This window comes from Prenolepis imparis, unplaced genomic scaffold (assembly GCF_030444845.1).
Source record: "Prenolepis imparis isolate NDT839.2.m4 unplaced genomic scaffold, iyPreImpa1.0 SCAF_1, whole genome shotgun sequence".
NCBI classification, from domain to species: domain Eukaryota; kingdom Metazoa; phylum Arthropoda; class Insecta; order Hymenoptera; family Formicidae; genus Prenolepis; species Prenolepis imparis.
The window spans coordinates 2,718,276-2,734,650 of NW_028141159.1; the positions used below are offsets into that span (position 1 = coordinate 2,718,276).

Sequence of the window (16,375 nt, forward strand, 5' to 3'; positions counted from 1 at the left end):
TATATATTATAGTATAATTATATATTAATATAATTAATAAATACTCACGTAAATGTGATTATTATTATGTTGCTAAAAAATGCATATACAGCTTACAGATTCGCTCCAGCACGTGTGGTCTATGTAATCATAAATAAGAGTCTACATGCCACAGGGGATTTGTATTACATAGATATGTACATTTCCACAATCTCAGGCCTCTAACAACGGTCAAAGAATAAGGCTTAAACTGTACTTAATATGATACGCGTGGTTTCCATTCATCGATTGCTCTAATTTAAAAACTGCAAAAGACGAAGAGCGTATTATAATACGCAATCCTATTGACGCGAGTGTAATAATTACGCATAAGCGTGATTTATTTAATATAGACGGAATAAACTTTATAATTCGCGAGTGACTATATGGACGCTACAGATGAATTCCGTTTATTCGGGAAAGTGATGCGTATCTCATATACTGATTCTTAAAATGAATTTTTATATTGTGTCGATAAAAAAAAACTTAGCGCGTTTATGTTATAATTTTACACTAGAAGTGATATATGTGTAATAAGTGGGACAAGAGAGAGAATAGTGCGTTCACTGTACGTTGCACGAATATATGAACATTGAAACAAGTTCTGGATTATCGTATTCTCGTTGTATGTACTTCGACGAGTTGTTGGACAATCTACATTTCCATGCATAGGCGATCTTTCTTTTTTTTCTACGTAATTACATAATTACGAGTATAATTATGACATATTGTATTTTGAGAAATTATAATAAGCGATGTTCTATACATGGGTTAAGAGTATAAAAACAGATAATCTGCAGCATAACTATATTGTATTATATAGACGGCTTAATACTTTGTCGATTATTAGAAATCATTTATTAATAATAATTAGTGAATGATGTATAAAAAAGTGATTTAAGGAAACTTATAAAAATTTTGTTTATGCTTTTAAAATAAAAATTAAAAAGTAGTTATATGGGCCAGTAATATTGACATAGATTTGTTCCCTCTTTTTTTTTCTTTTTTATATTTTGACTTTTAAAATTATCAAAGACTTTTCTACATAATAGTTTATTGATAATAAATATATATATTTTTTTCTTTTCAATATATAAAAAGTTAATGAAGTATTAAGCACATGTTTTAATTGTTCATTCATTGAATCTGGATGAGAGAAAGAGAGCTATTGTCTATTTTGTTAATATTTTTTTTAACGTTGCGTATTATAATAGCGGTGAAATGCTATATGACTGACTTTATAACTCGCCGTCTAGGAAAACCTGAGTAACTTCGTAAAGCTGCAAAATTGACTGCCAGATTCAAGAGATAACCACTCGCCTCTGTATCATTAGCTTTTAACATTACGTGCATTCCAGCAACGAAGGATGTAGTTGGATAATGCCAGTTTATAAAATGTCAATAATATACATTGTAGTTTTGTAACTAATGGTCTATAATGAGATAGATACAGTAAGTTTTGTCGATTACTAATGTGTGTTCTTGAGTTTGGCAATCTTCAAGTTACAAAGGGAGTTTCCAGACTATTTTTTATACATACCTTATATAAATAAATATATATATATATATAAAGAGAAATATATATACAGATGTGAAAGAAAAATGATACATAATGTCAGCGATCAATGAGATAATTTTAAGAGAAGATGCCGAGCACACTCTTATGAGAATAAAAAAAGAGCAGCGCGTGAATAGAAGAGTGAAAGAGGAGAGATAGGTGAAGCGTCACTCTTCTATATTTAATTGATATAGTATTTTAATAATAATTATATGTATGTGAGTGAGAGTAAGAAGAAAAAGTGTACATGATATGAAATGCCATGAGTGTATGCGTATCGATATATTATCAGATGAACACACGTACGTACAATATTATTACGTGCGTATTGTTACATTCGATATATGTTGCAAGCCGCAATAACTATATGTATATATACATATAGATACACATACCCTTTATATACGTATATTTCTCTCGCGAAAATCGAAAAAGTTATTCTCATCGCAGACTTGTCCGTAATATTGTTTCGCCAATAGGATTATAAACAACAAAGTATATTATGTGAGTATTCCACACATTATTGCGACCGAATGTAGGACAATGAATGAAGAATCGATGCATCAAGATCGAGTGCCATAGTGCGCTTTGAATATTGAGCTTTTTCCTCGTTTCGCGGAATATAATTTCTATTAGTAAGATCACTTTGTATCGTGATGCGCAAATAATTTCGAGATAATTAGTTTCATCACGGAAATAATTGTTCGTGTCCTTCGTTATCTACCTGTTTCATATTATTATTAATCCATCATCATTTTTCATAATTATATCTTCATGCGATTGATAAGCATTTATATATATCATTTATGAATGCTCTTATTTTTAAGCTTATTGTACACGATAAAGCTACTATAACATATGTATTGTCTGCGCGTGGTTAACGTTGAAACGTTGAAACACGAGAACAAATGTTTTTTTCGATTATTTTGGTGCTCTTATAAGATTCGTCAGGTTTTATATGACATATGTTATTAGTTATTAATGAAGAGATAATTGTGAAACCTATTATAGAAAGAAACCTATTATAATTTAATACTTGTCATAATAGATAAAAAAACAAAAATATTTTAATGTCCTCAAATGCATTCTGAGAAATTCAAAATTATGGCAATAAAATATGTGTATATATAATTATATATTCGACAAATTTTCAATTTTAGTTTGTCTGTTTTTCTTATAAGAAACAGTGATATGTTCTTGTACATAAAGTATAAAATTGATCCTTGCATATTTTATGTATAAGAGTTCGAAAATAATTTTTATCAACTTTAACTGTTAAGAAATATCAAAATAGCACCGATGACATTTGCTGTTTGTTAATTCGCTCGTTAAAAAGAAATCTCAACGTACCGCGCATTTTTAATACATATCGAGAAATCTATTATATATGTATGATAAGGAACATAACTTAGATGGATGTATGTGATCTCAAGAGTTGAGGAGCGAATTTTAAATGTTCTTCTTTCGTGAATGTTTATGAAGCTACTTAGGCGCTTGCCATTGAACAACGATTAGGACAAAAATGGATAGAATATAACAAAGCTGTAATTTAGTCATTTCTAGAGAGAGAGAGAGAGAGAGAGAGAGAGAGAGAGAGAGAGAGAGAGAGAGAGAGAAAGAGAGAGACAAGATTATTATCCATATTAAAATTTAACTTTTTGTGTTGTGTCGCATAAATTCACTTTTTTCATTAAGGCAATATTTGAAAGCAAGCGTTACGCGACAAAATGTTATTTCAATAAAAAAAAGTTTGTATGATAAAGTAAATATAAAGATTAATGTGTATAATGTAATAGGCTAATCCGTCATACAACAACTTTTACGATAAATAATGCTCGACTCTCCTCTATTATTTTATGAGATTAGCTCATTACGCATATAAACAGAGAAGCATAAACGTTTTATAACTTTTTTCTGCATAAAGATATTTTTTTATTTATTTACCTTATAAAAAAAATCCTCTCAAAAAAACTTGCCCACGCGTTAACCAAATTTATAATAATTGTCACTTCGTAACAAAAATAACTTTGTAAAAAAATGTTAAATAATCGCGTTACTCTTCAACAGTTTCATATGCCTATATATCGTCATTTATATTATTTGTACAGACACAAACAATAGGTAGTAAAATATAAAGAATTCGCTGTTGATAAATGTTTACTTAACACTGCCTTTAAGTGATAGAAAGAAGATCATGAATTCTTTGACGCGCGATTTTAATAATTAAATCTTAATCAGGTACTATTCTGCACTTTAATAAAAACTTACTGTAAAAAGACGTAAATAATTATAGAGATACGAAAATATATATACACGCGCATAAATATAATGCGCGCGTGTATACACAGGCTTGTACATTATCTAGAAAAATAAGAACTATTACGAAGAAACCATTTAATATGTGATAATCGACGGCAACGCATATGAGCGCACCATTATCCTTTATCTTCGATCCACCCTTAGCTCGGAAACGTTATGTGTAATTTCTTTTTTGTAGCAATAAAGTGAGATTCGAATATATGTATGTCTTGCTCTTTCTATTTCTAGAGTCGATTTTAAACGATTTATCATTCGCGACAAAATTTAATTATAATTTTATGTTCCGTATATTCTAATGTATGTATATGTGTCCTGTATACATATATACTTTATATTATATGTTTTTTTACTCTTTCTCAAAAGTTTTTCTGTATTAAATATTAAAAAATAAAATAGAACTCTATTCCGAATTTTGTTGCAAATTAAATCGTTTAAAGTGAACTTAATTGTGTCATACAGTTGCAGAAAAAAATATTTTGAAGAAATAGTTTCTTAATCACGATATTTTAGCTTGATATTGTCACGAAAATTTAATATACATATACTATAAATAAAATTTAACACACGCATATATATAAAACTGATTGATGAAATAATCTGTGAGGCTTCACATCCAGCTATGACTCTCGTTAGCAAATTAGTTTAGAAGCCTTTAAGTGTCACGGTCGCACACATCAATTTCATTTGGCAATATATGTCATGGATGATGCAATATAAAGTTTAATTTTCCGGACATAATTTACTTCAATGATACCATTTATATAATATTAATATATTAAAATAAAATAATTAATTGTCTCTTCATAAGTAATTACACCAAAAGATCTATATCGATGTCTTCTCTTTTTTTTTATTGTAAAATTAAAACGTTATATATAAAATTAAAATGTTACATATTTAATTCAATTTTTTTTCTTTATTTATACAGGTGTAAAAGTTGTCTTAACTGTTGCTACGACGATTTTTTTCATGATGTAGAGAAATGAGAAATTAACAACATGAATTCTCGAATCTCAAAGTCATTTTAATTTAGATAAAAAATTGTCATTTAATTTTGTTGTAGTTACATATACTTTTAATTACATATTATAAACTGTAAATATATTAGTTTATATGTTTCACTAAAGTATATATGTTGATTGTATTAGTAAAACATTTGACTATACTAAAATAATTTTGAAATAAATATTAAATTTTTTATTATATATAATCAAACTAATAAATTAATGATTATATATTATAAATGCATGCAAATCAAATTTGATAATCTCTCTTTTTTCTGTATATCTTTACAATACATTTATACATGTATTTTAGAAAATATTTTATATTGCTTCTATTTGAAAAAGAATTTTCAAAAATATTAAACAATTTAATATATTCATAATATTGATTCATCTGTAAAAAAAAGAACAAAAATATCGCGTTAACAATAGATATCAAATAGAATGTTATATAAATTTTTATATAATTTATGTATATATAATCTCTTATATATAACTAATTGTAAGATCTCAGTAATTTTCAAAATTGATTTCCGATTGGAAAAGCATCATATAAAAAAATTTTATTTTATTTTTTTTTATTCTATAAAAAAATTATATTCTATAAAATTCTTCTATAAAATTATATTCTTCGATTTTCTTAACTTTTTTTTATAGAATCAGTACTTTTTCAATTATATTATCAATTAGAGAACACCATGTATACGTAAGAAGACCACTGAAAAGTGATATAGAGAATTACATAATTCCACATTTAAATGTCACATAGCAGATGAATATTCAACATTCATCTTCTTTCAATATATATGATGGTACAATTTGCAATTTCATCTCGACGCTGACGTCAAATACATATGAATTACGATGTGTGTTCAAAAACAGCTGATAATCTCGGATCCGAATGATAAGGCTACAGTTAAAAATTGTAAAGACATAATTAATATTGATAATTATCTCTAAATATATTTTTTTTGAATTCCTCAATTCCCATATTAAAAATCATGCAAAAGACAAAACTCTGAACGAGACTGTTGCAGAGCAAAAGATTCAACGCCGACGCAGAGCTTTCATTATTTCTCTGGGATAGTGATTGAATAGGGATGTTGTAATGCGCGCGCGTTAAAGTAAGGGGTCAGCAATGTATAAAAACAGCACCGCATCTTAGATCTCTCGTAAACGAAATCTTTTGCACATCTCGGCAGATTGTCTCGCGAAAAATAAATCAGTCTATACATTTATTTATATACGAAAGTGTTATCATGTGAGTCCTTTTTTTTATTTTTGTGTGTATACACAGTGTGATTATTTATTCCTTATTTCATTATATTTCAAACTTGTTCCCAATAATACTATGCAAATTAATAGTTTGTTCGCTATGCAAACGGACAACAAGTGTGAAACAAATTGATAATCTGTTATCTTTTTTTATTTTATCAAAAATTATACGTCAACTATGTGTGTAAAATCTTGTGAATTGATTGAACAACCTTTTCGATTTTTTTTTCTTTTTAAGGTTTTGTAAGATGCCAGTGAGCTTGTTCGCTATAGCATTCCTTTTCTTAATCCTTATTTCGGATGGTGAAGCTCAGTTAAATTTTTCTACCGGATGGGGCCAAGGTAAAAGGAGCCAAGACATGCGGATTAGATCGAGTAATACGGATTGTTCGTCGCAAAGCGCGTCGTTGGAACAATTGTTAAAATTATATACGTTCATTCAGGTATATGAAGATGTGAGATTGATTCAAAAGTTTTATGTAAACCGTAAAAAAATATATTATAAAAATACGATTATTGATTTTGTGTGTGTATTTTTTAATTGTACACGTTTTTATTCCGACAGATTTATAATTGTTATCGTGCATGGGCGCCGGCAGAATTACTTTTAGAGGGGTGCACCCAAAAGAGGATGCACTGGAAAAACAGTTTCTTCCCAGTTCATAATTACATTTTTGTTAACATTGGTTGTTATTTATTGAATCCTAATAAAAATTCATTAATAATTAAAAAATTCTAATTTTTATATTGCAGATCTGTTAATATGTTAAAGAATCTCAGTTTTACAATTGCAAATAGTTACAAAGTTCCAACTAATAGTTTACAAGTATTGCAACCAAGACGGCTCAAGTTTTTGTTCAAACATTGATTTTTCTAAAATTGATTTCCCAAAATCTTATTACAATGTTAATTAATATTTAAGCATTGAGTTTTTGTTCAATTAAAAAAATTATAATCGATATTATTTTATATTACATGATTTCTTGTTTTTACTGAATTTTTTTTCTCTGTCCCTTCCCTACTTATTTCATAGACCAGGGCCAAGGGGGTGCAAGTACACCGCCTTGCACCCCCCTCGCGGCGCCCATGTTATCGTGTTGTATTAGTAATAAATCATATAAATCCACACATACACACACAGTATAATATTTTTTCTCTTATTTGTCACAAATATTACGACAAATATTTATTGGAACGCGATTGTGAGTTGATATATAGTACATATATATTGATATTTCGTGATTATGTTATTTACAGATCGAAGCGCAGAGAATCTTGGATTGTCAAAACTTGAACAAATGAATAAAAAAAACATCAGTCTTCTTATCAAACGGATTCGTCCCAACATTGCCCAAAGATACAATTGAACAAGCAAAATATCTAAGATATTTGAATAGAGATATAATGTAATTGGAGCGCCATATGTTCTAATTTTGCGGATATTTTATCCCTTATATATCATGACGAAGTTTTTCTGTTGGAAAAGATACGAACATCTGAGATCGAATATTTGCATTTGTTTGCTGTATGCTTTGTACATATTTATTATAGCAAGAGTTAATATTGAGGCAAGTGGTGAATGACACTGAAGCTGATTTTTCTGCGGTCGAACATATTTATATTGTGTCAGTTTATTTATAAATTCTTTATTTTATCAGAAATGTAGTCTTAACAAAATAAACTGATATTGTTAATTGTAGTCTGAAAGTAGACCGGTAATAAATACATTTAAAAATAGCCTTAATGCAATATGCCCTTTCCCTTTATCGCTCCTTCTTCCCTTATCTTTTGAAAATGGACAAACGGTAGACGTGTATCGCATTAATATTGTTTTCCATTATAAAATATCTAAATTGTAATATCCAGGATATCTTGTACATTTTATAATGTCAGAATTATCTGTTAAGATATGTATTCGTCATAAACATTTGCAATCGCAAATTTTAATTATACGTTTGTTAACTGAATACATAGAGATTTTGCTTTGCGGATGTATTCAATTGGAAATAGATCGATATTTGTTATTGATTTACCAACATTACATACATGCGATTCATATCACAATATATATTATATTAAAACTCAATATATACGCATGTCGTAATTTAACAATTTTTCACAATTTTGTGGACTTTTAAAGTGTGTGAATTATTTCGTTGTTATACGATCGTTAAAAACTTGACAGCGAGATGAGCAAAATTCCTGCATCTTTGACAATTCTTTTTTTTTTAATAAATTTCAATTTTTATAATTTTTTTCCAAATAAATTTTTATTTTTATCAAAATTCTTTAACTGTAATTAATATTCTGTTCTCACGCGCGCGCGACGTAGAAAGATATATATTAATAAAAAAATATAAAAGTGATTTCATAAATCTTTTTTAATTCACAGATGAATTAAATTTATACAATGCAAAAGATAATCTGTTTTTTAATCGCATTTTTAACTCATTATTCTTGTGGTGAATTTAGTTCAGAGAATGATCTAAAATCTAAACTATCAACAAAAACTTTACAATATTGAGAATGGTAAGAATTTAAATTTTTTAAATAATTTTTTGAAAAAAATAGATACAAATATTAGTAATAATTAACTTAAGTTATTCATTTAAGTTATTAATTTAACGTGAAAATTTGTTTTTATATTTTGCTCTGAGATTGAACCAAATAATAACTGCATTCATAAAAAAAATTATACACATATATGTATAATATACATACATACATATATGTATATAACATACAAAAAAAAACAATACTCAACAATACTCGCGAGAATCGAAAATGTTTTTATTTCGCATACCTCATAGTTGCGCTCCGCTGTCGCCCGATACCTCCCCGGGCCTCCTCCTCCTCATCTCTTGGTTGACCGCCGTCATTGCTCCTTCGTAGCACTCACGACACTCGCGAAAACACGAATAATTACGATTGTTCGACATTTTACACGGCACTCCCGATGCGCAAAACTTTACACGGCACTCCCGACACGACGCGTGAATCGCAATGCTACCTGTAACAAATAAAATACATATACATATATTAGAATAATCTTATTATTTCGCATTATAACATACACAATATAAATATAAATATGTAAGCTAAAATATTTAATTAGCAAATTTTCGCTTTATTAATATTTTTGACAGAAATCAGCTGATTAAAGCGTTAATTTGGTAATTACTTTTTAAAATAATATGTTATAAAAATTAAAATAATATGTTATAATATGTTATATTTTAAACTCGATTAATATTTTTGACAGTTATTATCAGCTGATTTCTGTCAAAAAATATTAATCAAGAATAAGATATAACATATATATTATTATTTACAATATATTACTATTTTAATTTTTTAACATATTATTATTTTAAAATTTAATCCCGTTTCCTAAATATGCAGTTTTAATATATAATATCCTAAGCAGTAAAAAAATATATAAAAAATTGTTTAAAACTCATTAAAAACTCATTTCTCAAAGATATTTTAAAAACGTTAAAATAATTGATCAAATCCCTTTTTATTCATTAAAAAAACGTTTATTTTAATATTAATGTAATATAAATATTTATTTAACGTTTATTAAATATTTATTTTATTAATATTTTATTAATTAAACATATTAATAAAATAAATATTTAATAAACGTTAAATAAATATTCTATTTTTATTTTTATTTATATAAATAAATATTTTTGACAATGAATTTTTAATAAGTTTTTAACATTTTTTATACATTTTTTTGCTACTTGGGATATTAAACATTAAAATTATCTTTCATTTATAAAAACTTTAAATTATAAAATAATTCTAAAACTTACAGAATCTTTCATAAAATATGAAACTATAACTAAATTATCAAAATTATTGATTCTTGATTAAGTGTTAATTTTATATAGAGCTAATGCAGATTATATAGAAATCAATTAGAGAAATCGTCATTCATTTCTTGAAAATTATCTATTATAATGATGTTATACAATTTATTTTATATATATATATATATATATATATATATATATAATATTATTTTGTCTAAAAATATTGCATTTATGAAAGAGAAAACTTATATGATCAATTTTTATTTTCAGTTGGAAGCCCCTACGAGAAAATTATGGCCAAGAGAAGGTTATTATATCCTTATAATAATAAAGAAGATTGTTCAAATGTATCCCTTTTCTAAAAAGTGCATGTTAAGTCGATTCTCGCAAGTATTGTTGCCTCTTTTCCGCGATGCTGATTGGTTATCTCGATGTGTGCTGCGTTGTACATTACTTCATATTGATAAAAGCCTGTCAAGGTTGAGCGACGCATTTTGACAGTTCAAATGTATATACGCATTTTGACAGTTCAAATGTATATATTGAGAGGTTAATAGTGTATTCAATTTGTGAATGCAATTATTGTGGTTTATATTATGATATACATGATATTATGTGTACATATCATTAAATTAAATTAAAGAAAATATAGATAAAGAAGACGAAGAAAGGAGGAAGAGGAAGTAGGAAAGAATAGAGAGAAAGGTATGTGTAGTAAAGTATATATATTTTATAAATGTAATAAATAAAGCATTATTTAATCCAATTTACATTATTTTATCAAGAGTTTTATGCGTTATTGTTGTGTAGATATTATTAATAAAGTACTATAGTTAAATATTATTAATGTTATTTAATTTTATTGATAATTAATATTATTTAATTTACTTATAGAATATTAAAATATTAAAATATTACTAAATTATATATTACTTCGTTAATGTTTAAATATTATTAGTTTTAATAAATTTTTTTATGTTTTATTTAAAGTTATAGAAAAGACCAATTATTTTTTTAATTATACCATTAATTTTATTACTCATAGATAGAGAAGAATAGAAAGAGAGAAAAAAGAGTAGGAAAAAAAAGAGAGAAAAAGAGAAAGGAGAAGAAGAGAAGAAGGCTTTTTAATTAAAATTGAAGAGAAAGAATAAGCAAAAGAAATAAAGAAAAAGGATTGATTGAATGACTGAAGGAAAAGAGAGAAGAAAAAATATAATATTAGGTAATATTTTTATTAAATTTTTTAAATGTTTTAATATTATTATATCTTTAATAATTTTTAAAATATTTTATTTATAGTTAATATAAAGGAAAGATGCATTATATTATTAATAGACAAAAATAGAAGAAGAGAAAGAGAAAAAGATAAAGGGAGAGTAGAAAGAAAAGGTTTATTTAAGATTAAAGAAGAGGATGAATAAGCAAAAGAGAAAGAAGAAAAGAAAAGAAGAAAAAGGAAAAGGGAGAAGAAGGAATATATTAAGTAATAAAATTTTTATTGAATTGTTTAAATGTTTCAATAGTATTATAATTTTAGTAACTTTTTAATTAATTTGTTTTTGTTTTATTTTATTAATGTTAAAAAAGAACCTAATTATTAATTATTAATTATTAATTATGTTATTAATTATATTATTAATAAATAGAGAAGAATAGAAAGAATGAGAGAGAGAGAGAGAGAGAGAGAGAGAGAAAAAAGAGTGAAAAAAGGAAGAAGAGAAAAAAGAGAAAGCTTTATTTAAAATTAGAAAAGAGGATGAATAAGTAAAATATAGGAAGAAAGAGTGAAAAAGGGTAAAGAAAAAGAGAAGAATGAATTTAAAATTAGGTAATAATATTTTTATTAGATTTTTTAAATATTTGAATATTATAGTTTTTTAAAATGTTTTATTTATAAAGTTCTTAATGAAAACATAAATTATATTATTAATTATATTATTAGTAGATATAGAAGAATAGAAAGAAAGAGACTAAAGAGAAAAAGAGTGGAAATAAAAGAGAGAAAAAAGAAAAGGAGAAAAAGAGAAGAAAGTTTTATTTAAAATATAAGAAAAGGAAATAAGAGAGTGAAAATGAATAAAGGAGAGAGAAAGAAAAAGGAAAAGTAGAAAAAAGCGAAAAGTTTTATTTAAAATTAAAGAAGAGATGGAGAATAAAAGAAAAAAGGTAAATGATTGAAGGAAAAGAGAGAATAAGGAATATATCAGATTATAATAATTATTAGGTATTAATTTTTTAATTGTTCGAATATTATTGTAATTTTAATAATCCTTTAAATATTTTATTTAAAGTTAAATGGGCTACTTTCGTGACAGAATTAAAATGTTCAGTTTAAAATGATCCGTGGCTATGATTTGTTAAATTTGAAATTTTATTAGAATCATCATAATTTCAGATTTGATCAATCACAGCACACTAATCACAGCGTACAATTCATTTTAATTTGAATTATTTTAATTTTGTCGTGTAAGGGCATAGGAGACGAATTATAATTATTAATTATATCATTAATTTTATCATTTATAGATAAAGAATAATAGAAAGAGAGAAAAAGAGGGAGATAGAAATACAGAGAAAACAGAAAACAAAGCTTTATTTAAAATAAAAGAAGAGAAATATTAAGCAACAGAGAGGGAGAAAAAAAGATTATAGAAAAAGAGAGAAGAAGGAATATAAAATAAAGTAAATTATCTTTAAATATTTTATTAAAGTTAAAGAGATGAATTGTATATTATTAATTATATTATTAATAGATAAAGAAAGAAAGAGAGGGAGAGAGAGAGAAGAAAAGAAAAAAAGATAAAGGAAAATGAAGAGGAAAAAAGGAGGAAGTTTTATTTGAAATTAAATAAGAAAAAGAGAATAAATAAAAGAGAGGGTGAAAGAGAGAAAAAGACTGAAATAGGAAAGAAGGAATATAATATTAAGTAGTATTTTTTCAGAATTATAAAATATATTATTAAATATAATTAATAAGTTTTAAATATTATTTATATTATTTATATTTATTATATTATTTAATTTTTTAAGGTTCCTTGGCATTTGCTGCGGCCATGTTGGATTTTGACGTCGAAGGTGAGAAAATACACGCTAAAAATTATTGCGTGCTATTTTTAGATAAAAAAATATTTTGATGAAACATAACTTCAGATGGCTTTAGCATACTTTTAAAATAGTCCGAAAACTATTCTTTCCCTTCGAAAATCAATCAACAATCGTAAAATGATCGTGATGCAGATTTTGTCATACGAAATGCGCAGTAGAAATGAGATTCGACATATATTACCGCGATATATGCATGCAGTCTAGCATAACTCGTGATAATGTGCAGACAATGTACTGTTAAAATGTATATAAGATTAATTTTTTGCACGTTTTGAAATATCGAAAATTAAAATTTTTAAGCCGCAAATCCCATACGGCGCAGATTTATATAACGTATATTGGACCAAAAAGATAGTACGCTGGTATGCTTATGGTACAAAGATAATCTGCAAACAATACATTATTGAAATATATATACGATGAATTTTTGGCTCGCCTTAAAATATTAGAAATCGATACTTTTTTACAGTTGACCCTATGCGACGCAATCTTATTCTATGTATATCAAGTTAAAACAATTGTACACTGGTGTCTGTTTGGTACTAAATGATTCTGTAATAAATGTACGATTAAAATGTATAATCGATGAAATTTTGGCTCGTCTTAAAATATTAGAAATTGATACATTTTTGCCGCTGACCCTATGCGACGCATACTTATTTTATGTATATCATATTAAAAAATTTGTACGCTGGTGTCTGCATGGTACTAAAAGATTCTGCAATCAATGTACTATTAAAATGTATAATCGATGAATTTTTGGCTCGTCTTTAAATATTAGAAATCAATACTTTTTTGCGGCTGACCCTGTGCGACGCATCCTTATTTTATGTTTATCGTATTAAAAAATTTGTACGCTGGTGTCTGCATGGTATCAAAAGATTCTGTAATCAACGTACTATTAAAATGTATAATCGATGAATTTTTGGCTCATCTTAAAATATTGGAAATCGATACTTTTTACCGCTGACCCTGTGCGACGCATACTTATTTTATGTTTATCGTATTAAAAAATTTGTACGCTGTTGTCTGCTTGGTACCAAAAGATTCTGTAATCAATGTACTATTAAAATGTATAATCGATGAATTTTTGGCTCGTCTTTAAATATTAGAAATCGATACTTTTTTACCGCTGATCCCATGCGACGCATCCTTAATTTATGTATAGCAAATGAAAAAGTTTGTACGCTGTTGTCTGCTTGGTACCAAATGATTCTGTAATAAATGTACTATTAAAATGTATAATCGATGAATTTTTGGCTCGTCTTAAAATATTAGAAATCGATACTTTTTTGACGCGGACCCTGTGCGACGCATACTTATTTTATGTTTATCGTATTAAAAAATTTGTACGCTGGTGTCTGTTTGGTACCAAATGATTCTGTAATCAATGTACTATTAAAATGTATAATCGATGAATTTTTGGCTCGTCTTTAAATATTAGAAATCGATACTTTTTTACCGCTGATCCCATGCGACGCATTCTTAATTTATGTATAGCAAATGAAAAAGTTTGTACGCTGTTGTCTGCTTGGTACCAAATGATTCTGTAATAAATGTACTATTAAAATGTATAATCGATGAATATTTGGCTCGTCTTAAAATATTAGAAATCGATACTTTTTTGACGCGGACCCTGTGCGACGCATACTTATTTTATGTTTATCGTATTAAAAAATTTGTACGCTGGTGTCTGCATGGTACCAAAAGATTCTGTAATCAATGTACTATTAAAATGTATAATCGATGAATTTTTGGCTCGTCTTTAAATATTAGAAATCAATACTTTTTTGCGGCTGACCCTGTGCGACGCATCCTTATTTTATGTTTATCGTATTAAAAAATTTGTACGCTGGTGTCTGCATGGTATCAAAAGATTCTGTAATCAACGTACTATTAAAATGTATAATCGATGAATTTTTGGCTCGTCTTAAAATATTGGAAATCGATACTTATTACCGCTGACCCTGTGCGACGCATCCTTATTTTATGTTTATCGTATTAAAAAATTTGTACGCTGTTGTCTGCTTGGTACCAAAAGATTCTGTAATCAATGTACTATTAAAATGTATAATCGATGAATTTTTGGCTCGTCTTAAAATATTGGAAATCGATACTTTTTACCGCTGACCCTGTGCGACGCATACTTATTTTATGTTTATCGTATTAAAAAATTTGTACGCTGGTGTCTGTTTGGTACCAAAAGATTCTGTAATCAATGTACTATTAAAATGTATAATCGATGAATTTTTGGCTCGTCTTAAAATATTGGAAATCGATACTTTTTACCGCTGACCCTGTGCGACGCATACTTATTTTATGTTTATCGTATTAAAAAATTTGTACGCTGGTGTCTGTTTGGTACCAAAAGATTCTGTAATCAATGTACTATTAAAATGTATAATCGATGAATTTTTGGCTCGTCTTAAAATATTGGAAATCGATACTTTTTACCGCTGACCCTGTGCGACGCATACTTATTTTATGTTTATCGTATTAAAAAATTTGTACGCTGGTGTCTGTTTGGTACCAAAAGATTCTGTAATCAATGTACTATTAAAATGTATAATCGATGAATTTTTGGCTCGTCTTTAAATATTGGAAATCGATACTTTTTACCGCTGACCCTGTGCGACGCATACTTATTTTATGTTTATCGTATTAAAAAATTTGTACGCTGGTGTCTGTTTGGTACCAAAAGATTCTGTAATCAATGTACTATTAAAATGTATAATCGATGAATTTTTGGCTCGTCTTAAAATATTAGAAATCGATACTTTTTTGACGCGGACCCTGTGCGACGCATACTTATTTTATGTTTATCGTATTAAAAAATTTGTACGCTGGTGTCTGCATGGTACCAAAAGATTCTGTAATCAATGTACTATTAAAATGTATAATCGATGAATTTTTGGCTCGTCTTTAAATATTAGAAATCAATACTTTTTTGCGGCTGACCCTGTGCGACGCATCCTTATTTTATGTTTATCGTATTAAAAAATTTGTACGCTGGTGTCTGCATGGTATCAAAAGATTCTGTAATCAACGTACTATTAAAATGTATAATCGATGAATTTTTGGCTCGTCTTAAAATATTGGAAATCGATACTTATTACCGCTGACCCTGTGCGACGCATCCTTAATTTATGTTTATCGTATTAAAAAATTTGTACGCTGTTGTCTGCTTGGTACCAAAAGATTCTGTAATCAATGTACTATTAAAATGTATAATCGATGAATTTTTGGCTCGTCTTTAAATATTAGAAATCGAT

The 16,375-nt window shown here is 27.1% G+C and overlaps 2 protein-coding genes and 2 long non-coding RNA genes across 6 annotated transcripts in view; 3 read left to right on the forward strand and 1 right to left on the reverse strand.

Moving 5' to 3' along the window:
- Window positions 1–4,094, forward strand: part of Shg (DE-cadherin) — a 137,376-nt gene extending 133,282 nt beyond the window's left edge. For both annotated transcript variants that reach the window (XM_083048655.1, XM_083048666.1), the window contains one exon: window positions 92–4,094. The gene's annotated coding sequence lies outside the window, so the exon portion shown is untranslated. The remainder of the gene's footprint in view (window positions 1–91) is intronic.
- Window positions 4,095–6,083: 1,989 nt separating this feature from the next.
- On the forward strand, window positions 6,084–7,911 carry LOC145939549 (hypertrehalosaemic prohormone). Its single transcript, XM_083043946.1, has 3 exons — window positions 6,084–6,160; window positions 6,413–6,617; window positions 7,432–7,911. Coding segments are annotated over exons 1-3 (252 nt in total). The 5' UTR covers window positions 6,084–6,158; the 3' UTR covers window positions 7,477–7,911.
- Window positions 7,912–9,049: 1,138 nt separating this feature from the next.
- LOC145942258 (uncharacterized) overlaps window positions 9,050–16,375 on the reverse strand; it is a 128,890-nt gene continuing 121,564 nt past the window's right edge. Inside the window, exon 3 of the long non-coding RNA XR_014426342.1 lies at window positions 9,050–9,184. This is a non-coding gene — a long non-coding RNA (uncharacterized LOC145942258). The remainder of the gene's footprint in view (window positions 9,185–16,375) is intronic.
- On the forward strand, window positions 10,353–13,691 carry LOC145942197 (uncharacterized). Of its 2 annotated transcripts, none has more exons than XR_014426336.1 (3): window positions 10,353–10,700; window positions 11,041–11,220; window positions 13,029–13,691. It is a non-coding gene; the product is annotated as an uncharacterized LOC145942197 (long non-coding RNA). The 2 variants fall into 2 exon arrangements; XR_014426335.1 differs by lacking the exons at window positions 10,353–10,700; window positions 11,041–11,220 and adding exons at window positions 12,574–12,680; window positions 12,752–12,925 and having other exon boundaries at window positions 13,029–13,689.

Coding starts and splice junctions, on each gene's coding strand:
- LOC145939549 (XM_083043946.1), top strand. Junction 6,618..7,431: donor AATTATATACGTTCATTCAG/GTATATGAAGAT, acceptor TGTTATTTACAG/ATCGAAGCGCAGAGAATCTT.